This window comes from Zootoca vivipara, chromosome 1 (genome assembly GCF_963506605.1).
Source record: "Zootoca vivipara chromosome 1, rZooViv1.1, whole genome shotgun sequence".
Taxonomy (NCBI): Eukaryota; Metazoa; Chordata; class Lepidosauria; order Squamata; family Lacertidae; genus Zootoca; species Zootoca vivipara.
Genome location: NC_083276.1, coordinates 116,593,131 through 116,618,037, shown reverse-complemented (window position 1 = coordinate 116,618,037; position 24,907 = coordinate 116,593,131). Strand labels below are relative to the sequence as shown.

Sequence of the window (24,907 nt, the reverse complement as noted above, 5' to 3'; positions counted from 1 at the left end):
GTGTGCCTACTAATCTGGTAGAATTTTGAAGACATCTGTAACTGCATACAACTGAGCCCAGTGGGTTAGAGCATGCTGCTGATAATGCCAAGGTTGAAGGTTTGATCCTCGTATGGGACAGCTGCATATTCCTGCATTACAGGGGTTTGAACTAGATGATTCTCAGGGTTTCTTCCAACTCTATAATTATTTGATTCTATGATATATGAAACGTAAAATTATATATGCATTGACCTGGTTCAGATATAACACTAAACCATAGTTTAGCGTTACATGCATTTGGCTGCTGTATTTATTGATCCTCTGAAAGACCACTGATTCATTATTTGGCTTTAAAATAAATAGCTCATGCAACACTCTTCTTCAACAGTATTTTCTTGAACAGAAAAGGTTTTTCCCCACTGGCTGTAGTAGAGCATATATTTAGATCCAGGCCACTGTTATTTGGCATGGTTGGTTAACAATTCTTCCCATAAATCTGCAGCTTTCTTCCCTATTCTTTATTGAATTTGCATAAGAAGCAAATAAACAGATGTATACAAATATATGAGAAACGTAGAACACATTTTAGGATAAAATTTATCTGTTGTTGTTTAGTCGTTTAGTCGTGTCCGACTCTTCGTGACCCCATGGACCAGAGCACGCCAGGCACTCCTGTCTTCCACTGCCTCCCGCAGTTTGGTCAAACTCATGTTGGTGGCTTCAAGAACACTGTCCAACCATCTCGTCCTCTGTCGTCCCCTTCTCCTTGTGCCCTCAATCTTTCCCAACATCAGGGTCTTTTCCAAGGATTCTTCTCTTCTCATGAGGTGGCCAAAGTATTGGAGCCTCAGCTTCACGATCTGTCCTTCCAGTGAGCACTCAGGGCTGATTTCCTTAAGAATGGATAGGTTTGATCTTCTTGCAGTCCATGGGACTACCTGTAAGCTGTCTTAATTATTTTTAAGTATCATAGTTTAAGTGTCCTGTACTGTTTTGTTCCTGTTTGCAGGGTTCTTTAGTCCCACATTAAATACCCAGGACTTAGGATCCGGAATTAATTTTATTTCAGAATGTTACCTTCAGGTAGCTGAAAAAACACACACTGATATTCCAATATGGAGAGTAGAGAAACCAAATCTGCAACATTTTAAGCAAGTTTGCCTTATTTGTTGATAGTATTACTTGCTTAGCCCCACTCAGATTTGATGCAATTACAGCGATAGTATCTACAACATTGTAACTGCAAGTCTAGTTTAGGATTTACTATGCAATAACAAATAGCTACAAGGCAGGTCCTTTTTATGACATTCAGTTAAGTTGCATTGATCTGCCATGCATGTTTCCCCTCACCACTCCCATACTATTTGAACTTGCCTTGGAGAATTGCTTTCTAATTACTGTACTCTAATACACTGAGCAGGCAATATCTTAAATTAGAACCATGCCAGCGAGTCCTCAGCAGATCTCGGAACATAATATTTTATTAATGCAAATACACTGGCTGGTTTTTCTCCTGAAACTACATTAGGAGCCCTTCAGCAGATTTCTGGTGAATCTGTGCAAAAAATATTTGCAAGTGAGGTTGCAAGAAATTTCAGGAAGTGGACTCAGTAAACAATCTGGGAGCCAAGATTCTGTCTACCTCTTTTGATACAACATGAGTCATAACTAATAAATCAAATATGCAAGACATTTATACGACCAGTAGCAATTTTATGGAACGCACAACCAGTTGAGGTAAGATAGGCCTATTCCCTGATGAACCTTTAGCACCTACTGGAGATTTCATTTATTCCATTTACTGATTTTTTTACTTTTTTGTATTGTAATAATTGTTTAAATATATTTTTTTAAAGCTGCCCTGTGTGTACACACAGCTAGAAAGTGCATTTGCTACCTCCTCAAAATGCATTTATTTTTGGCTGAGTGTGCATACATTGTCACCTTCATTTTGTTAATATTTCATTCATTTTGATGGAGCTTTTTGACGGAACAGTGATAAACCAGCCTACATCTACAATGCATTCTGAAGCTCCTCTTGCCTTTTGTGGAAACCGAGAGAGCCTGTCTGGGGAGGGTCTTATGATGTTGTCCAGCCACATTTGTGTAGCCACCCAACCCCTCTTTGGTGGAGATTCACCTGATAAATACCTGAGCCATTTGTTGTTCTTGACTGCGTTGTTGTTTTACATAATTCTTCCCATGGATTTCAGTATACAGTTGTACCTTGGTTCGTGAACGCCTTGCAAGTTTAACTTTTTGGCTCACTCACAAACCCGGAAGTGAGTGTGAACACTTTTTGGAAGCCGAACGTCCTATGCGGCTTCCTGCAGCCAATCGGAAACCGCGCCTTGGTTTCCGAATGCTATGGAAGTCAAACGGACTTCCGGAACGGATTCTGTTCGACTTCCGAGGTACCACTGTACCGATATTTCAGTCTTTGGAGAATTCCATAGGTTTCACCAAAGCTTTGCTCTTTAAATGGGGGTGGGGGGCAGAAACAGGCTCCAGTAGGTGTTTGTGAACTTTGAAAGGATGGGTGGTTACCATTAATTCTTTCTCTGTACTCATTGACAATTGGAAAGGGGCATGGCTTTTTTTTTAAGTAATCCCTCCACTTTATGAAAATCCTGATTAACATTGGACTCACTATAAACTTTTTCCACCGCCTTGCAATAAAACAGCCATCTGGGGCACAAGAACAGGCAGCTTCAGAGCATACAGCGTGTAATATAACTTACTGCGCTGCACAGCCTCTAGTACCGGACTTCATGTATATCAGTAAACTTCCGGGATGGATGTTGAAAGGGGGAATGCTCACAAAGAAATGAATGGCTGCTAGCCGCTGAGTACATGCCATCCATGTGTACCAGTGGCAATAATTTAACAGCTGCTCATTCCATCTGCATAGCTTGCAGGTATGGACACTTGCAAAGCATTGTGCTTTTAGAACACCCCAAACTACAGCACTTCAAAGGCTGAAGTATGTACACAGCCCCAGTCTAAAAATAGTTAGGACATTCAGAGCATCCTGTAAGCCTTTTTGGTTATTTCTATTTCCCTTCTCATTCCAGATGTTCTTGCTTTTCTTCATTGGAGGGGTGGGGCTGGTTGTGTGAATGCTAATGGCCTCTCTAACCATTGCAGACTTAGCTTTGGACCATCCGTGGTTTGTTAAAGCAGCTGTACAGATGTAGGAGTAATAATAATTATTTCTGAAAATGAAAACAACCAGGAATTTTCACACAGGAGAAGACAAGCATAGGCAGTGGGGGGGGGAGTACCCCCAACAAGTACCTCACCCCCTACTTGCCCCCATTGCTGAACTCCTTTCATTAATATATGTTGTTGTTTTTCTTGCTCACCCACCTAGAAATATACTTTCCCCCAAAATATACTATATATATAGAAATATACTTTCCCCCTTTTGTGGCTACCCTTCCCCCCCCCCCCCCCCCCGGTTGCTGGAGATACGGAAAAAGCAATAAAGCCTTTGAGGTGTTCCCAGCTGCTTAACAACAGGTAGGATAGTGAGCAGTTATGACTGTACCAAGTCATAGTGGACACATTCGCACAACATACTAATGCTTCACTTTTCTCACTTCTTCTCTTTTGTGCCCATGAGAAGCAATTCAGAAACTTCTACTTCTGGTTTTAAGCAAGCCACAGTTCTTTGTGACATCTGAACATGGAACTGTGGTTTGTTTAAACTGTGGTTAGTGAGAACCCTCCATCATAAGGCTGGTTTTTTTTAATTGAAACTGTAAGCTGTTGCGCCTGCTGTTCCTTTAAAGGTAAAGGAACCCCTGACCATTAGGTCCAGTCATGACCGACTCTGGGGTTGTGGCCCTCATCTCACGTTATTGGCCGAGGGAGCCAACATACAGCTTCCAGGTCATGTGGCCAGCATGACAAAGCCGCTTCTGGCGAACTTGAGCAGCGCACGGAAACGTTGTTTACCTTCCCGCTGTAGCGTTACCTATTTATCTACTTGCACTTTGACGTGCTTTCGAACTTCTAGGTTGGCAGAAGCTGGGACCGAGCAACGAGAGCTCACCCCGTCGCAGGGATTCAAACCACCAACCTTCTGATTGGCAAGCCCTAGGCTCTGTGGTTTAACCACAGCGTCACCTGCGTCCCATGTTCCTTTACTGGCATGCAAAAGATGAGGAGGAAGCATACAAGCATAAGGCTTGTAGTGCAAAACCACAGTTTCCCATTGCATCTGAACTGAGACTCAGTATTGACAAGAACATATTAAAATATTAATTTATTTTATATGGCCAAAGTGGGATGAAAAGCCTCAAAGCCCTATTGGGGTCTGGTTAAAAGAATTTACTTGCAGCATCCAGGAGGCTGGAAGGTAGCTGCATTGAGGGACTCACTAAAAATAGGCAGCCTTCCTTTTAAAAGCTGTTATATAACGGTCTTTGGCAAATTGCATTACTGTGGTGGAAGGAAATATAGTTATGCTGAATAGGATTTCAGATCAGCAGATAAGTAACAGAGCCCTGTGATTGATAGATCCTTTAAAATGCATGGGGGTGAGTTTCTTTAACACCGTCGGTGCACAGAGCTTTGCAGTTTCACATATTGAAGCAGATTGTCCTTATTGGCTTAAACTGTTGTTTTCACCTCACAAACCTATGGTTTATGCTACAGACGTAAATTAGAGCCTCACATTTTACATTCTTTCTTTTTTAAAAAAAATAATAATAATGATATACCGGTGTATATACGGTGTATATATATATATATATATATATATATGAATAAATGGCTATCGTGCTTAAGCAGTTCCATCATATTCTATGTTCATTCACAACACAACACAATTTAAGCTAATGCGGTGTGAAATGTATAAATGGGTAGATTCAGAGAAGGGAACTGATGATACTACAGGTTGGATTGAAATTTATTGTGCCATGTAAGAATTTTATGCTGAGTCTGGGAGCCTCTTTTGTATACCTAATTGCTGGGATGGAGAGTATAGTTTTAAATTTTTGCATGCCGGCATTATGGTAGGGAAACAGAATGTGCATAAATATTTGTAGATCAAACCCTAGTACAGTAGCTGTGCTGGTGCAGTAGAACAGAATTAAGAGAATCTTTTAAAAACAGAGTGGAATCCAGAAGTGCCCTTCTACTATCCTGTATAATACTGTCCCGTATTTCAGTGTAATTGATATAGTTTAATATTTTAGGGGAAACTACTTTGCAGAAAAAAATGTATGTTAGGGGAAATTGTGTACAGAAACATGTTTACTGGAAGAAAGTCACAATAAAATGCAGGTGAATTTCCATGAGGCCTAAAATATAATAATCAAACTGATGCAGAAATGTGGGCAGCTGGACTTAAGGTTGCACAAGCGAGAGAACCTGAAATAGACAGGTTGCTTGTCCCTAGGCATGTCAGAGTTTCCTGGATACTGAGGCAATAAGGGAAGGCCAGGGTCGCTTCTTGGGGGCCTCCCTTTGCATTGATTGTGCAGCCGGGCGAGAACGATTTGCCCTCGCAGAAGGGCGTAACCTTCCCAAAAGACGACACTTTTGTGGTCACGACTCCTGGAAAGACACGTTTGGCCCAGCTGCCACTAACAAAGCCAGGAAACTCTTGGATCGGGCTGTGACATGGAAGGTGTTGGCATCTACCGTGCAGATGGCGTTCATCTTTCCGACGGCGGAAATGATGTTTGGTTGACCGATAATATTGAATTGCAACTTATTACCAAACTTAAAGCCATGGAGAGACCTGGTCTGAATAGAGACATTGGATTCTTATCTCATTATACACGATAAAGCTATTTTTAGCCATATCACCCCTTGCTTTTTCCTGTAAGACCAATTGCAGTCGTTCACAGTCATGAACAGGTTTACCACATCTATCAGCCAATCACCCATTCCCACCACCCTTCTGAGTAATACCCCTCCCCACCCTCTCACTATATACAGTGGTACCTCGCTAGACGAATGCCTCACAAGACGAAAAACTCGCAAAACGAAAGCGTTTTGCAATTTCAATGGAGACTCGCAAGACGAAGTTTCCTATGGCGCACTTCGCAAGATGATTTTTTATCGTCCCATAGGGTGCCTCGCAAGACGAATCCCCCCGTCTTGCGAAGCACCCTATGGGAAACCACACTTCAATGCGTTCCTATGGGAGCCGCTTAGCAAAACGAATTTTTCGCTATACGAAGCGACTCGCGGAACGAATTAAATTTGTCTAGCGAGGCACCACTGTATATAAGGGTCTGGTGACTTCTGTTTCAGTGTATCTGAAGAAGTGTGCATGCACACAAAAGCTCGTACCAATGACAAACTTAGTTGGTCTCTAAGGTGCTACTGGAAGGAATTTTTTAATTTTGTTTCGACTACGGCAGACCAACATGGCTACCTACCTGTAACTAATATTGAATGCATAAGAGGTTGGTTGCAGGTGTGAGGGTATTGGTGGCGAGCTTTGGGCTCGTGTGGCAGTTAGGCACTGGCCCCAGCGGGAACCGGGGGGGGGGGCTCGAGTCGATCTGCATTGGTGGGGCTCCCCCTACTGGTGATTTACCCTTCCAGACTTCCTGCAAGGCAGGCAGGAGTCAGATATAGTCTTGATGCCAATGCCTAAGCCACTACGCTCACATTCTGTAACCAATAAAGTTGTGGCCTAAATTTTGCCCATTAACATTAACCTAAATTCTGTGTCCTTGTGTCCACAGTGTGTCCACACTGAGAGCCAGTGTGGTGTAGTGTTTAAGAGCAGTAGACTCCTAATCTGGTGAACTGGGTTCATGTCTCCGGTCCTCCACATGCAGCTGCTGGGTGACCTTGGGCTAGTCACACTTCTTTGAAGTCTCTCAGCCCCACATACCTCACAGAGTGTTTGTTGTGGGGGAGGAAGGGAAAGGAGAATGTTAGCCACTTTGAGACTCCTTTGGGTAGAGATAAAGCGGGATATCAAATCCAAACTCCTCCCCTCCTCCTCCTCCCCTCCCCCTCCCCCTCCTATTTTCTCCTGGGGGTGGAATGGGGGTCTTGAAGCACAAGTGAGAGAACCCAAAATTGACAGGTTGCTTGTCCCTAGGCATTTTGCAAGAAAGAGGAGGAGTCAGAATTGCCCCTCATGCAGAGGATATCATATTCAGGCTGGACTACTGAGGGACATGCTTGTCAAGGCATACTTGGTTTTCTTGCTTTAACCAGTGGTTAGGGATGGGGAGCTGGACTGTGGGGGGAAAGGGGCTTTAATTGTTTGCACCCCACAACATGGTCCTCATCCAAATCCCCCTTCATCAGCGGTTTGCAGTTGGAGGAAAGTAAAGGTTAAATGTGTTTGTGCTTGAGTTTGGACGGACATTCAGATTAGAAATTAATGCTGGCAAAGCAGATTTTATATATTCTGATTAATCATGAAAAAGAAGTGATATGGGTCTTTGGAGGGTTAAATGGAATAGTAAGCTTGTAAAATATTTAGGTGTTTTGCTAAACTCCAGTTTGGATCAATAAGGTAAAATCAATTATAACCCAGTCAAAACATTTTAAAAAAAGATATTTACAGCGATGGGAACAATGTAAGCTGTCTTAGTTTGGAAAAATAGCATCAATAAAGCGAACCTAGAATACTCTCAGACCTCCTCCTCTTTTTGCTGTTAGGCAAAAGTTTATTAGAAAAGTGGCAGAAAGTGCTTCAGTCTTCATGTACTTTGTTGATGGGGAAAGAGCAAGGAGACCAAATGAAGGACCTGCAGAAGCTCAAACAGCAAACAGAAGCAGCGTTTGACTTGGAAAGAGTTTGTGTCACATGTCAGCCTGGATAGGTCAGTTGGTTGGAGTGTGGTCCTGATAACGTCAAGGTTGCAGGTTTGAGCACCACATGGGACAGCTGCATATTCCTGGGGTTGGACTAAATGATCCCAGTCAGATGGGCAGGGTAATAATAATAATAATAATAATAATAATAATAATAATAATAATAATAATCTTAAATGATCTACACTGGCTCCCAGTATGTTTCTGAGCGCAATTCAAAGTGTTGGTGTTGCCTTTAAAGCCCTACATGGCCTTGGCCCAGTTTACCTGAAGGAGCGTCTCCACCCCCATCGTTCTGCCCGGACACTGAGGTCCAGCGCCGAGGGCCTTCTGGCGGTTCCCTCACTGCGAGATGTGAGGTTACAGGGAACCAGGCAGAGGGCCTTCTCGGTAGTGGCGCCCGCCCTGTGGAACGCCCTCCCAGCAGATGTCAGACAGACACGCAACTATTTCACTTTTAGGAGACATCTGAAGGCAGCCCTGTTCAGGGAAGTTTTAAATGGCTGATGTTTTACTGTGTTTTTAATATTTTGTTGGAAGCCACCCAGAGTGGCTGGGGCAACCCAGTCAGATGGGCAGCATATAAATAAAATATTATTATTATTATTATTATTATTATTATTATTGACCATTAGGTTCAGAGGTTGATGATTTTTCATTAGAATGGTGTTATGAATGAGATATTCTCAAACATACATGTTGAAGTTGACATGAATATCAGTTAGCCAACGGTCCAAAAACAACTCTTTGTAGTGCCAAATGAAAAAGAGTGTGGGGAAAGGATAACGCAGAATGTTTCCTAGTTCCTTCTTTAACAGGGATTTCTTGTGGACCCATTCTAAACGGGATTAGATTGTAAACTCATCAACATAACCACAAGGAGATATGACTCATAAGGCTTAGGTGTAAGTGCCTATGGGTTTATGTTAAAATAGAACCTTGGTTGGTTTTGTTGCACATTGCTTTTTGTTTCCCATGTTACTGGGATATCACTTAAAATGTTAGACAGAAAGTTACATAAGCCTGATGGTTTATTGATCTTGTCTGCACTGTATTTGCCTTCAGTGGCATGGGGCATCAATGAGAGAATACCAGTTACAAATGATTGTGATTTACTGTACATCGCATCAATACTGAGTTCTGAGAAGCTTTTCTATGAGCTGCCTGTGTCACTAAATACTGATGCTAACTGAGTTGTCTGTTTATATCATGAGCCATGGGGAAGCGGGAAGAGTTGAAAATCATGCCCCCAACTTGAGCAAATACAGTCGTACCTTGGATCCTGAACGCCTTGGTACTCGGACGTTTTGGCTCCCGATCGTTCCGCTTTGTAAACGTTCTTTGGAACCCGAACGTCCGATGGGCTGCAGGAGCTTCCTGCAGCCAATCAGATGCCGCGCTTTGCTTTCCAAACATTTTGGAAGTCAAACGGACTTCTGGAATGGATTCCGTTCGACTTCCAAGGTACGACTGTACGTTTTGTTCGGAAACATGAACAAATGGAAATGTGATGTATTTCAACTAATATTCTGGGTAACAGCATTTGGATTACTTAAAATTTCTCATCCCCATGTTGGGAGCCCTTTAGTTTGTGCTAATCCCACAACACAGGGGAGTCGACAGTGCATCATCTAGGAGGTGGAACTAGCCTACACAGTCTAGATCAGTGTTTCCCAACCTTGTGCCTCCAGATGTTTTGGGACTACAACTCCCATCATCCCTAGCTAGCAAGACCAGTGGTCAGGAATGATGGGAATTGTAGTCCGAAAACATCTGGAGGCACAAGGTTGGGAAACACTGGTCTAGATAACCCTTTTGCACATTCGCACGCGTTCACTATGACTTGACTGGGTTATGACCAGTTTAATTTTAAGCAGGCTTTCCCCAAGTGACACCTGTATGTGCTGCTCCAATTTGCTTGGGATGTGAATGTCACCATGTTTTCATAGGTTCTAAGCAAAGAGAGGACGAGGAAAGTGGATTGTGGTGCAGAAAATAGGGCCAAGCAAAGGAACAAACAAATAGAATGGAGTTTTCGTAACGTTTTTTTGCAAGCATGAAAGATTAAACAGCAACAGCAATCCAGCAGGTGTTATGACAGGGTGTTGGATGTGGGCAGACTCTCTCATACACTACTACAGGCACACATACAGGCAGGCACAAACGCACACACTTCCAGGCACATAAAATACCAGGGACACACACATGGAGACAGGCACTTGCAAGTAAGTGCAGATAGACTTAGAACAGGCACCCACAGCCACAGACAGCCACACAAACAGGTTAAAGTGAGATAAACAGTGTCATAGGAATTTGCATTGTTATACACCAGCGTACATCCACCTCGGGACACAATGCACTGATTCTTGCTGTTTGCTCTGGGAGAAAAATGGGGAAAATGAACTCTGTTCTGGCTGGGAGTGGAACTTTATTCACCCCAAATAAGAGTGTGGGCAGTGTACAACATAAGAAACTACAGGAGGAGAAAGAATCCTAAAATATTGCTGAAGGATTTTGAACCACAATTACATTCCATGCATAGCTCCAGGAATTATATTTTTAGGCTTTATCTCATTTTTTAAAAAATTGGGTTTGGATAACTTTCAGCAAAGTGATGTTTCAACCATTTCCCCTCCCTTCAGAAATACCGACAGTACATGTCAGGACTTCTGGCTCCTCCTTATGGTGTTATGGAAACTGGCTCCAACAATGACAGTGAGTACCTCAGCAAAAGTATCTGTAAAATGGGAACAATGGCAATCTTTATGTCAGGTGATCCCTGGTGTCAGAGGTGAATTTAGAGCAGCGCGGCTGGTTCTGCTGCACTGGCGCCGAGCAGAATGGGAGGTTGGGCGGGTGCCAGATTTTGCCCTCAAGCACCGCTGAAAATTGAAAGACCAAAGTCTGCCGTGACTGATGTAAATGAAAAGAACCATCCAATTTGAAGAGCGACATTTAACCCTCAGACATATTGTTCTGATGTGTCTACTGTTTTCTTACAGGAATGCCTGACAAGGATAACATGTCAAGTAGTAGTCTGTGCTCCATCTCTAAAAACTGCAATAAGGTAAATAGTCTTTCTTCTTCATTTTGCCTGTAAACACCAACATATTACATGGGCAAAGAAGTTCTTCTTCAGAAGCAAGGCTGGGGGGGGGGATGGCCACCACATTTTGTGCCCAGCTGTTTCTCAGTGGCCAAGGTGGGTCTTTTCTTCTTCCCACCCATTGGCTGCAATAGGGGAAAATAACACTGCTTGAGCTATTTTTGTTGGGTGTGCCGGTGGAACAAACGGGTTTTGTATCAGTCCTGCCCCCATACCCCACCGCTGACATGTTTGGGTTCTCCAGACGACAGATGGAAGAGCTAGGTGCATAAGTCCCCTCAGTCTAAGACAGGGGTCAACAACCTTTTTTAGCCGTGGGCCGGTCCACCGTCCCTCAGACCATGTGGTGGGCCGGACTATATTTTTTGGGGGGGAAAGAACAAATTCCTATGCCCCACAAATAACCCAGAGATGCATTTTAAATAAAAGCACACATTCTACCCATGTAAAAACACCAGGCAGGCCCCACAAATAAATCAGGGATGCATTTTAAATAAAAGGACACATTCTACTCATGTAAAAACACGCCGATTCCCGGACTGTCCGCGGGCCGGATTGAGAAGGCGATTGGGCCGCATCTGGCCCACGGGCCTTAGGTTGCCTACCCCTGGTCTAAGATTTCACCCTAAACTTTTGTGTGTGGAAACATTAATAAAACACAGGTGCTTCAGTCGTCAAAAGAATGTAGATGCTTATGAAACAGAAACTTTACTAAGCCTGGGTTCTATATTGCTTCTCTGATGGCTAATCACAGCAGAAAGTGTCATTGCAACTGATATTAAAAATGAAGCGGTTTGCCAGTGTTGTTCATTGGGCCATTTCTGTTAGCAAAGTTTATACAACACAAGTTAGGGAAAAAGTAAGACAGCAAAGAAAACGGTTGTGTATATTGATAAGGTAGGCAATTTGCTTTTATGCATTTGGCACTGATAGTATATCACCCCAAGAAATTTAGATTATGCAAGTAGAAAAAACAAATTGAATTAATTTAAGATTTCTTTAAAGATTTCTAAGCTATGGTTTTCCCAGTAGTGATGTATGGAAGTGAGAGCTGGACCATAAAGAAGGCTGATCGCTGAAGAATTGATGCTTTTGAATTATGGTGCTGGAGGAGACTCTTGAGAGTCCCATGGACTGCAAGAAGATCAAACCTATCCATTCTGAAGGAAATCAGCCCTGAGTGCTCACTGGAAGGACAGATCGTGAAGCTGAGGCTCCAATACTTTGGCCACCTCATGAGAAGAGAAGACTCCCTGATGTTGGGAAAGCTTGAGAGCACAAGGAGAAGGGGACGACAGAGGATGAGATGGTTGGACATTGTTCTCAAAACTACGAACATGAGTTTGACCAAACTGTGGGAGGCAGTGGAAGACAGGAGTGCCTGGCGTGCTCTGGTCCATGGGGTCACGAAGAGTCGGACACGACTAAACAACTAAACAACAACAACAACAACAACAACAACAACAACAACAACAAGATTTCCTATATTCAGAAGTTCAGAAACTAGTAAATGAAATTCTACAGAAATAAGCAATGTAAAATCCCATTCTTTGCCCAAAAAGCATATAGCTTTAGGCTCCATTTAGCTTTATGGAGCAACTTGGCTCCTTCCATGCAACGATGGTTCCTACACCACTCCCAGTGATAGCTGTAATTACCGCCCAAATGGCATATTGTCAGGTTATGTATCATATTATTGATGCTTCTCCTACTATAGCAAGCAACACATGATTGTATGTTACCATACAATCTGGCCTAAGTATGTGAGAAGAAATTTCAGGTGTTGCCTGGAGTGCAGTGGGAACAGAGGATGAGAACACGTGAGCATATTACTGCTCCATGTATTTTTATTTACATAAAAAATTATGTGCCACTTTTTATTCATAAAAAGTATCAGAGTACGGTAGTTTGCAACATAGAATACAAAATATATTAGAACTAAAACAATAAGCTATCATCGAAATCAATTTAAACACACACACATGCACACTGTTTGAGTTTTACTAGTCAGGAAATTGCAGGGGAAAGTCTTCAACTTTATTTAATGTTACATTTACACATGATCTAAGAGATTAATAATGGAAAGCATGGCAACACATGACATTAGCAAAGTACCCAGTACACAACAACAAGATTTATACCCCACCCACTCTGGGAAACATATATGCTGTGAACAAAGCTCCACTTTTTTATTTTAGATTGACAAAAGTCTGAAATCATTCAGCCGACCCCATAAAACAGCCACAAATACATTGATAATGCCTTTTTCTGTGTAACTTACCCGTTAGGGATAGAACAACAACCAAGTTAATCTTGTGTTGCTTGGATTTTTATTTTATTACATTTCTCCCTTTTTTGGGTAGGCTTTTTTCTGCATGGTTGGATTTATTGCCTGTTTCTTGTAGGTTAAATAATCCATATTCTTAAAATAAATACATAGTTTGATCTGATCAGAAGAAGTAATACTTTTGGGACTCTTTACTAACCCGCTCCATAAACAGCCACACTCCCCCCCCTTATTGATGTTCACTACTTCCTGTTTGCCTGTCCGTCTGTCCTGTTTCCTTAGAGAGACTGATATTTTAACACATCTTTTTAACCTTTAATAACGTTAGAGACATTACTGCATATATTTGCTTTTCCTCCTGTCTTGTTACATGGTATTTCCTGTCCCATCCTTATCCTGCTTGAAAATAAACCAGTTTGGGTGGAGTTTATAATAACATGTGGCACACCAATAGCAATTTTCATTGTGGTGAGTAAGAATAAAAATTATCACTCTAAAAGAAGGGTTACTACGCAAGCTTACTCAAAAAATAAACTCCACTGAGCCTACAGGCATTTAGGATTACCTTATAAGTACGGTATACTTTTTTTACAATACCACCTGAGATGATAATTTAGTATATCAGTTAAATAAGGAATGGAGAGAAAAGGGCAGCCACTCAGGATAAAGGGGAATAGTTTTGTGGTGGAAAATAACATACAAAAACTCCATTATATTAGGGGAAATTGGTTTGCAAAGTATATTAGGCAAAATTGCATTTTTTTAAAAAAATGGGTAGATCAGGAGAAATTTGTGCTGACGAATTCTGATGAGGGCATTTAAAATATAAATTCACAAACCAATTTAGAAATGTGGGAAATGGAGATTAAGACTAGGAAAAGGAGAACTTGATTTGCCTGTCCCTAGTCCTAATAGAGATGCATGTTGACAGGAAGGATAAGACACTTCTGGTTCCTAAATTGCCCCCTGCATCTTTGCAACATCCAAACACTCTCTCAACAGGTGGAATGGGGCATGCTGTCCTCCAAACATTCTTCAAAAGCAGCCACCTGGAGTGCCTTGGCTGTGGAGCCACTGCTCTAGGTTACAAAGGCTTGAAAGGCATCTGCCTCAAGCACACAAATCTCAAGCAGACAGGAATTCAGAACGGTGTCTCATGATTTATCCAAATCACTACCAGCGAATCGTTTCCCCATCTTTGCCCCCTTTCGGGCAATTAACGAATACCCCAAAGTGTTGCAGATGATCCTGAATGCCTGAAGTTGCGTCCCATGCAAGGCAAGAAAAGTAAAAGAAAAGTGAAACTCACACAAGGCACAAAAGTGCGGAGGAGTATGTGACAAATGCATTCATGAGAAATCCATCTTGACATGTGTGCAGGTCTTCGCTTGTCATCGGTTCACTAGTTACATAAGATAAAGTACAAAAGCACATTGAGGTTTGCATAAGCTGCTCTTATATAAGTTGAGGGGTTGGAAAGCCCAGTCTGTAAGAAGTGACGATATTGTTTCACAGTCTCCCTTCTCCAAGCACAAGTAGTTCACAGTTGCCAATATTGCAAAGAGGCTTCCACAGTACAGAGGGAAAGGGTGTTGGAAAGGAGATAAATGACTGATAGATAGATAGATAATATTTATTACGGGCGGAGACCAGCATATAAAAACATTTGTGGGTACGAACCCAGAAGAGGAACACATTTAAAACATTGTACAACGGAAAGTTAAAATCTATAAATGCGATAAGCATTAGACGCTTAAAACTTTAGGGTAATCTACCGCAGACGCGGGTGGCACTGTGGGTTAAACCACAGAGCCTAAGGCTTGCCGATCAGAAGGTCAGCGGTTCGAATCCCCGCGAAGGGGTGAGCTCCTGTTGCTCGGTCCCAGCTCCTGCCAACCTAGCAGTTTGAAAGCACGTCAAAGTGGGAAGGTAAACGGCGTTTCCATGTGCTGCTCTGGTTCACCAGAAGCGGCTTTGTCATGCTGGCCACATGACCTGGAAGCTGTATGCCGGCTCCCTCGGCCAATAACGCGAGATGAGCGCCGCAACCCCAGAGTCGGACATGACTGGACCTAATGGTCAGGGGTCCCTTTACCTTTACCTTTTTACCGCAGAGAACTGGCTCTGGGTTGCCCACAGAACCGGGTTCGGGGATTTTCTTAACGGACTAATTTGGCTCGGGGGAAGGTCTGTGCCTACAGAATCTGGCAGCCATCTGGGTCGTCTTCTGATCTTTGCCTAACAAGAACAGGTCATATTTTTGCTTTTCCGGGAGGTCAACGAACCTCGCCAGTAGGGGATCAGTGGTCTCCCTATGTGCCTCTTCATAGAAGGGACATCTAAAAAATAAGTGCTCTGGGCTTCCTATTTCCCCCAGATACATGACTGTAAAACCTCAGAAGATCTTGTGGGAGTATACAGCATTTCTGTAACGATCAGCTCCTGGTTTCATGATGTAAACCTGCTAAATTTATCCTGCAGAGCCAGGAGTGGGCAGATTTCTGGTTTGTTGGATCTATATGGCATTCCGTAGGATGGTTGCGTCAAAGCACCAGGTACTTCATGTTTAAATTATGGATATAATTTAATCTCCACCCCCATCGTTCAACCCAGACACTGAGGTCCCGCGCCAAGGGCCTTCTGACCATTCCTTCACTGCAAGAAGTGAAGTTACAGGAAACCAGACAGAGGGCCTTCTCGGTAGTGGCACCCGCCTTGTGGAACGCCCTCCCAGCAGATGTCAAGGCAATAAGCAACTATTTTACTTTTAAAAGACAACTGAAGGCGGCCCTCTTTAGGGAAGTTTTTAATGATTGATGTTTTAATGTATTTTTACTCTTTTGTTGGAAGCCATCCAGAGTGGCTGGGTTTCGCCTGCCAGATGGGCGGGGTAAAAATAAATTATTATTATTATTATTATTATTATTATTATTATTATTATTATTATTATGGGTACAGGAAAACAGGAAATGACCGCATCACTTGGGGGCACAGGATCACAGAGTGAGATGAGATACAGTCTGAAATACGCTTTGTGCCCCAGCTCCTTTGTACATGTTTGGTGCGATTCCATCACCGTCTATAAAGACACGCACACACGCTCCATTAGTTTTTGCAGTTGGGCAGTCGGGGAAAAAAGTAATTACGGTGAGAAACTGTGTCGTTCTTTTCAAGGGTCAGTTCTTCTGACAAGTCGAGCACATACGAGCAGCACATTTGGCACTTATGTTTGAAACAGTCAAATGAACCACCACCCCGCCCCATCCCAAAAATCTTGCAATTATTCTTTCAACTTCGGCAGAAAAATGGGAAAAAAGGAAAATTTAAAAACTTGGAAGATCTCGCAGAATCTTACAAAGGTGCGCTGTGAGCACCTGTCCTACAAGTAATTCTGGAAACTGGGAATTGCAGAGTGGAAATACGATAGGAAGCCAATGAAAGAATCAAGACTCGCATAAAGTAATTGCGGCAGCCATTCTTTATTTGTGAAAAGGGAGATTGGTGGCAAAGATTTCAGTGATTAATAAGGAACGAGAAAATGATTTATTGTCCGCCTGACATTTGTTTGGAGCAGATTCTTAATGTGACCCTAGTCATGTTTGCTCAAGAAGCAAACCCTTGTGATTTTAGCAGGGATCGTTTTCCTGGTAAGTACGCTTAAGGATTGCAGCTCCTGAGCGGAAACTATTGCATTTCCAAGGCATGTGCAGGCTATTATCCCATTATTTCAACACTGATGCAAAAATGGCACACAAGCATGTGGAGATTTACAGCTTTTGCAACTCTACATTATTCATTATTTATATAAAAGGAGGAGGGAGGCTTTGGAAACAAGAAATGTTCATAGAAATGGAACAGCCAGGAGGAATTGGGAGCACAGAACATTCTGTGCAAACCACCTTCTTGTTAACACCCCTTTTATACTGAATAGGTCAGGGATATGGATCAAAACCAAAAGAGGAAAAATGTGTATGTATTTCTTTTTTTAAAAAAAAATGTACTGGTATATACCACCCAGGTGGCACTGTGGGTTAAACCACAGAGTCTAGGGCTTGCTGATCAGAAGGTCGGCGGTTCGAATCCCTGCAACCGGGTGAGCTCCCGTTGCTCGGTCCCAGCTCCTGCCCACCTAGCAGTTCGAAAGCACATCAAAGTGCAAGTAGATAAATAGGGACCGCTCCGGTGGTAAGGTAAACGGCGTTTCCGTGCGCTGCTCTGCTTTGCCAGAAGCAGCTTTGTCATGCTGGCCACATGACCCGGAAGCTGTCTGCGGACAAACGCCGGCTCCCTCGGCCTATAGAGCGAGATGAGCGCCGCCACCCCAGAGTCGGACACGACTGGACCTGATGGTCAGGGGCCCCTTTACCTTTACCTTTACATACCACTTTATGGTCCTTGAGAGCATTCCGAAGGACGTTTATAACACAAACGCACAATAAGTAGGCTATTTTTAACAACTCTGCAATAAAGATGACAAGGCAACTTTTTAAATAATAATAAAAACTAAATAGCAACATAAAAGCAACAAGAAGCCAACACCCCCTTTAACCCTGAAGAATACAAAGGTCTTTTTTGTCCCAGGAGGATGGGCCCTACTAGGCAACAGACGTTTTGGGAAACATTGGCATCTTGCCTTGCCATTCCTCATGCCCTGGCAGCAAAGGTGCTTATTTATTTCTGCCTGGGATGGCTGGCTTGCCTTGCCTGGTCACTTTCTCCCAGTGTGTCGCAGGACATTTGCGAAAAGCTGCCAACTGTGTGACCAAGCAAAGAGGCGCAAATCCTGGCACCATCTGCTTGCACAGATTGAATGTGAATTGCACAGTAGTGAATGAGTAGCACTGAGGACAGGGCAATGTATGCTGCCCAGCCATAAACCAGCCTGCTTCCAAGGTACAGTGGAACCTCGGTTGTCGAACGCTTTGGAAGCCGAATGCCGGCAACCCAGAAGTGAATGCTTCCATTTTCAGTTGCGCCTCGGAAGTTGAACAGCTTCCGAGGTGCGTTTCTCCATTATTTTTTAAAAGGAATTGCACCTTGGTTGTCGAACGTTTCGGAAGTTGAACAGTCTTACGTTCGACAACGGAGGTTCTACTCTACCAGAATGGTCAGCTTCTGTATGTTGAATGGGAGGGGGTCAGACCTCTGTTGCACCATTATAAAAAGCTGGGGGAAGAGAGGCCTCTGACTTAGGGAAGGAGTTTCGTTGGTTGAACGGCACAAACAGAAAAAGCTCTCCATAAAAGGAAAAGGAAAATATCAGACTTTTTGTGGTCGAATAAGGTGGCCACTTCCTACCTTCCGCAGATTTCCGCAGTCTTGATTCTGGAAGCACAAATCATTTAAGTACCCGTGCTGTATTTGGCGTACAGGGAAGATGATCCATTATTCTTGCTTAAATTAAAACACTTCCAGCAAACCATTTCCATCTTTCCACTGAGAATGACTTATGAAAAATATGGCCTCAGCCTATTGAAATACCTTGCATGCATATGCTGGAGTTTCATCTTTGGAGCACTTTATTCAATTCATGCAAAACTGTTTTAGCAGCTGTTAACGCTGTAGCAGAGAAGCAGGGAAATGACAGGAAAATAAGACATCATTAGTTGTGTTCCAATCTTTATACATGTGTTTGTGCACAGACCGTATTCCGCCTAAGCGCTCCTTTCCTTTTGACACTGGCCGCGATGTGTGATTTTTGGGTAATGGTTGGGCCATTTTATGTGTCTTAAATTGGAGGGCATTTACAGTTGCAGCGCACGATGTAATGCTAAATAACGCGTGCCTGGTGTATCATTCTAACGTGCGTCGGTTGCTCTGATTGCACAAAAATATTTTAAAAGTACATATTTTAGCAGTTTTAGGGATAAACAGAAGCTTTGTTTGAATCATTCCTCTTCAGATGAGGCGTTTCTTCCATTTCAGCCGCCGAGCAGGGGTCAAATTAGATTTTACAAAAGGTACCTGTAACTTTCCTCCCGAGGGCGAAAAGATTGGCTTTGGGGAGGGTTGTGGTTTTGTTCTGAAAAAATAGCACGGGAAAGGGTTGAGCAGCTTGTCTCACCCATTGCACCCATAGCTCACATGCTTTGCATCCTGAAGGTCCGAAATCTGCTCTGGAGGGGGAAACCCCAGGGAGTCCCAGGAGGAGGAGGGGGAGAAGAGAACATTCCATTGTGGAAAGAGAACATTCTCTTTAGCGCTGCATTGAATACAGCCCATTTAATTGAACAAAGCTGGATCACTCACATAGTATGAAGTGTAGAGGGAAGATGTGAACCTTTCGAACAGATAACAGTATAGTTTTAGTGTATGTGCAAAGTTGGCTGAGAAAAGGCGACTCGGAACTTCGATTCACAAAAACCGGCATATGAATTTTCCAATTACACAGGGCTTCCCTCCCGCCCCCCTTTTTTTGCTACTGATATCTGCATCTCATCGCCATGTTTTAACTCAGTAGCTGTTTATGCATCTTTCTGTTTTCATCTAAATGTAGAACCTAGTTATTCTTGATTGCTACAAACGATACTGTGGAAAATTGCATATTTCACCTCTTCTCAGACTTCCAACATTTTCAGTTTTAGTATGTTCATTCATTCATTCATTCATTTTTCTTTTTGAAAATCCACTTCCAGGTTTGTTTACTTTATCACTGCCCCTTTTGTTTCTTTCATTTAAATTTTATTTTTCAGACTCCTTTCATTGATCATCACATCCCAATTCGTCCAGCTACAACCAATGTAGAGGTAAAGAGGTTAGATGTACAGCAGTCCTGGGTTACTGTAGAAACTGGCGTGCTTTGGGGTTATCCAATTACCCACCCTGCCATCGCAGTGATGCTTTGACTGTAATATATCTGAGTAAATTAGCTTCATGTTGTCTCATTGCATTAAGTGTGAATACTCTGGAGTAAATTGTTTGCCTGAGGACTTTGCAACAGCAGGTCAGTGCCCTGAATATAACCCCTTTGTAAGTGGGAAGTCGACAGTTGTTGCCATGCTACTTGCCATGCAACATAACTGATAAGTTGCTTTGAATTACTAGGGGCTGCAGATAGAACATAGCTGGTTGGATCAATAAAATATCAGGAGGAACTCCTTTCTTCTCAAGCAATTGGCTTTCCTGACCCAATTTTGCTCTGTTTGCTTTAGGGTGGTGTAGGCACTCTGATAGACATACACACAGACCTGCCACCTAGAAAGGACGGATTCATTTCAGTGTCCCCGCATGTGCAAATGCGGAGTCCTCTTGGCAGGAACTAGGAAGTGTGCAGCTGAGGTGCACATATTCCTGGATTGGTTATATCCTGCAGATCCAATGAGATCTACAAACGCGGGGGCAAATGTACGCATCCCATTATGAAATTAAATCTATATATGAATAAGCTTCATTGCATTGTCAAAAAAAAAACACCACCATATTTGTAAATACCACTATTACATAAAAAGTCTTTTCAGGAAAACAGAAAAGCTTAAAATATTATTGTGCTTCTTCTTCCTCTTCCTCCTCCTCCACCACCAGGTTCCATCAGAAAGAATCCTCCAAGCTGGGAAAGTATTACGGAACGTCATTCTCTCCCGAGCCCCTCACATGATAAGAGACCGTAAATATCACCTCAAGACATACAGGTACTTGTGAGCAGCTGATTGCATAACGGTTTGGGGGCCCTTACATATTGCGAGCACCACCTAGTGACTTTTAATTGTAGCTTGCTGCTTTTTGAGGTTTCCAAATACGGTCGTACCTTGGTTATCAAACGGAATCCGTTCCGGAAGTCTGTTCGACTTCCAAAAACGTTCGGCAACCAAGGCGCGGCTTCCGATTGGCTGCAGGAGCTTCCTGCACGCAATCAGAAGCCACGGAATCCCTGCCGGATGTTCGTCTTCCAAAGAACGTTCGCAAACCGGAACACTCATTTCCGGGTTTGTGGTATTCGGGCGAAAACGTTCAAGTCGCAAGGCGCTTGGGACCCAAGGTACGACTGTATCGGTGCTGGCGATACGATGGCAACCCACCAAGCACAGATTGAAAATGATAGACCTGAGTGTGTGTCATTCTAGGCAACTGGGTTCAAACAAAGAGCCAGTGTGGCGTAATGATTATAGTGTGCTGGACCATGACCTCAGAGACCAAGGTTCAAATCCCCACTCAGTCATTAAGCTCATTGGCCCAGGCACCATCTCTTAGCCTAGCCTACCTCACAGGGTTGTTGTGAAGGTGAAATGGGGGGAGAAGGAGAACCATGTACATACCACCTTGAGCTCCTTGGATGAGAAAGGTGGTATATAAATGCTAATAATAATAATAATAATAATAATAATAATAATAATAATAATGGCACAGGCCATATGGTGGGGGGCAAATCTGTCAATTTCTCATCTTCCCTGTTAAGTTCAGGTCTCTACATTTCTACATCAGTTTGATGATCAGTTTTTTAAAGTCCTCATGAAAATTTGTCAGCATTTCTGAGCAAATGTCTCCTAATGTACAGATTTTTTGTATGTTGTTGTTGCCTAATCTGCACGCTTTACGTAGTAAATGCATTCGTTGTTGGAGAATTGCACTGCAAAATTTGGAAACGTGCAGATTTTGAAGGATGGTTGTGTTCCTCTTCATATACCGTTTCAGGAAGTGCAAATTAGGTAGATTTGCCCTTTAATATGCAAACTGAATTTCTCTTGCAGCCCAAAATGCCACATGAACAATAACGTTCTTTAAATGTCCAATTTCATGCTTAAATTGGGCCTGCCCCCTTAGATTTGGCCTCAGTGTACTTGTAATTCTTTCTCCCTCTCTCTGTTTTAGTAGGTATAGATTTATGTTTATTATTGCTCATGCTTCTGTTTATCCTGCTGGTGGCAGCACTGCCTTGGATAAACTAAATTATTTTTGTAGTTCTGCCAGAATAGAAATTTAAAACTAAGGATAGCTAACTTACCTTTCTTTCTCCAGTAATGAGGTGCACCTTCAAAAGAGGACTGAATGATTTAATTAAATACTCTTGAGGTCTTAGGTTTTCTGTTGCTAATAGTAAATATGTGTGGGAAGTTAGGAGCTGGGGATTTTTTTTCTATATTAGGAACGAGATAGGTTTGTTGTTTAGTCATTTAGTTGTATCCGACTCTTCGTGACTCTATGGACCAGAGCACGCCAGGCACTCCTGTCTTCCACTGCCTCCCGCAGTTTGGTCAGACTCATGTTCGTAGCTTCGAGAACACTGCCCAAATATTAGGAACGAAATAGGTTACCAAGATATATTTGATTCAACCTGCAATCATTTGAATTGCACAGAACTCCTCATCAGAATGGAAACAAACCTTCATCCAGGAACAGATGAGGTTTTGTTTTGTTTTCATCACAGTGAAACTCGATAAAGGATAGCTCTAGCCCAGGCATAGGCAAACTCGGCCCTCCAGCTGTTTTGGGGACTACAACTCCCATGATTCCTAGCTAACAGGACCAGTGGTCAGGGATGATGGGAGTTGTAGTCCCATAACAGCTGGAGGAGGAGTCTCTGCCTGTGACTGTATATGCATAATCCTGTATCCAGTATCTTGCCATTTTCTTCAAAGTCCACTTTCTTGACCTGGTTCCATTTACTTCTAAATAGTTATTATACAGGATATCAAGTGTTTAAAACCAGCAGGTGATGTAAAACATCTTTTTAAATAAAAAAACCCTATTTCTTTCCTCCCTCAGACAGTGCTGTGTAGGAACAGAACTGGTAGACTGGATAATGCAGCAGAGTTCGGTCGTTCATTTACGGACGCAGGCTGTGGGCATGTGGCAAGTATTGTTGGAGGAAGGTGTTCTCAATCATGGTAAGGGAAGCTCTTTTGCTTTATAGGAAATTCCTCCCACTCAGATCAGTGTTTCCCAAACGTGGGTCTCCAGCTGGTTTTTTTTTTTTTTGTGGACTACAACTCCCATCATCCCTAACTAACAAGACGCAGTGGTCAGGGATGATGGGAATTGTAGTCTGAAAACAGCTGGAGACTCAAGTTTGGAAAACACTTTACTAGGTCCATGGCGTAGATTCCTTAGCAATCCCAAAGGGATCACAGTTCTTTTGGGGGCATAACCGTCTGTGAAAATGCATAATATTATAGAGTGTCTTTATTATAGAACAGGGGTCGGCAAGGCTTGCCTTTCCTGGGCCAGTTCACTGCTGTGGAGCCCCCTCTGTGGGCCGGATCGTGCGCGTGCCTGTGATTTCCGGCATCTGCGTCTGAGCAGACGTGATTTCCAGTGTCTGCGTCTGCGGAGACACAGTTTTCGGCATCTGTGCATGCGCAGACACAGTTTCTGGCACCGCTTGGTGAGTCCCCATGCCACGCTGCTCTGGTTTAGTGCAGCACGCAGGGACTTGCTGAACAGGCAGCGCAGCTCGGGGGCCAGTAAAACGACCCCCGTGGGCTGCTTGTGGCCAATGGGCCTTAGGTTGCCGACCCCTGTTATAGAATGTCAGTATTTTGCAGTAGGGATTTGGGTGCATGCTGGTAAATTTGGATTGTGCCATTCAAATGGTGGGGAAGGGGGTTGGTATGCTTTTGCCCCAACTTAATTAAGTAATTAATTTTCTGTTTATTTATTTTATATACTGCCTTTCATCAAAACATATCAGGCTGGTTAATGTCTGTTTCTTTTGTAAACTGGTGGGATTTTGTTGAATAGTTAGCTACCACCCATTGATTTTTATAGCAGTAAGGAGGGTTTAAAAAAAAAATAGCCCCATATTTACATCTCTGGGTTATATGGTGCTTCGGGATTGTGCAATGCTAACAGTGTTGTGGCACTTAGGAACTTGCTTATAGATAGATAGAAATGTTTGGTGAGATAATGGCCTAATAATAATAATGATAATAATAATAATTTATTATTTACACCCCGCCCATCTGGCTGGGTTTCCCCAGCCACTCTGGGTAGCTCCCAACAGAATATTAAAAACAGGATAAAACATCAAACATTAAAAACTTTCCTAAACAGGGCTGCCTTCAGATGTCTTATAAAAGTCAGGTAGTTTATTTCCTTGACATCTGATGTTCCACAGGGTGGGCACCACTACTGAGAAGGCCTTCTGCCTGGTTCCCTGTAACCTCAACTTCTTGCAGGGAGGGAACCACCAGAAGGCCGTGGGAGCTGGACCTCAGTGTCCGGGCTGAATGATGGGGGTGGAGATGTTCCTCTTGACTATGCAAGGGCAGAAAGAGCACGCCATCCCCCAACATTCCTTTGTGTACCAGCCCTATTCCTCCACTGCCAAATTTCATGCTTATCTTTGAAGGGGCTTGCATTGCCAATTGCAAGGAGGCTCGTAAGCATGTCCACCCCTTTTGTGGTCAGACTGAATGCATGAAGAGGCAAGTGTGTATACAGGTGCTATACAGTACTATACAGGTACTACATGAGAAGGATTTCTGATAGCATAATGGGGATTTCCCCCTGCCCACCCCTCAGACACACCCAGTTGGCTTCGGGTAGTTGGGAAAACCCCCAGAACAGTGCTTGAGGGGAGGAGAGGGGTGGGGATCGTTCTCTGGCAAGCCAAAATGCTTGTGCTGATGCAATGATCAGAAGACAGTGACGTTGAATTTCTCCCAGAGTTCTCCCATTGAGAACTAGGCTTCCAGGCCGTGATACCTTGTTTAAGCTATACAGTGGTGCCTCGCAAGACGAATTTAATTCGTTCCATGAGTCAATTTGTTTTGCGAAAAATTCGTCTTGCGAACCAC

General features: G+C 43.1%; 1 protein-coding gene across 3 annotated transcripts in view; it reads left to right on the top strand.

Moving 5' to 3' along the window:
- Positions 1 to 24,907, top strand: part of RAPGEF4 (Rap guanine nucleotide exchange factor 4) — a 151,282-nt gene that overhangs the window by 73,077 nt on the left and 53,298 nt on the right. For 2 of the 3 annotated variants that reach the window (XM_035135200.2, XM_035135217.2), the window contains 5 exons: positions 10,425 to 10,497; positions 10,785 to 10,849; positions 19,868 to 19,921; positions 20,697 to 20,803; positions 22,875 to 22,996. In XM_035135200.2, the coding sequence (XP_034991091.2) occupies positions 10,425 to 10,497; positions 10,785 to 10,849; positions 19,868 to 19,921; positions 20,697 to 20,803; positions 22,875 to 22,996 (421 nt within the window). The remainder of the gene's footprint in view (positions 1 to 10,424; positions 10,498 to 10,784; positions 10,850 to 19,867; positions 19,922 to 20,696; positions 20,804 to 22,874; positions 22,997 to 24,907) is intronic. The other variant, XM_035135206.2, reaches the window with a different exon arrangement.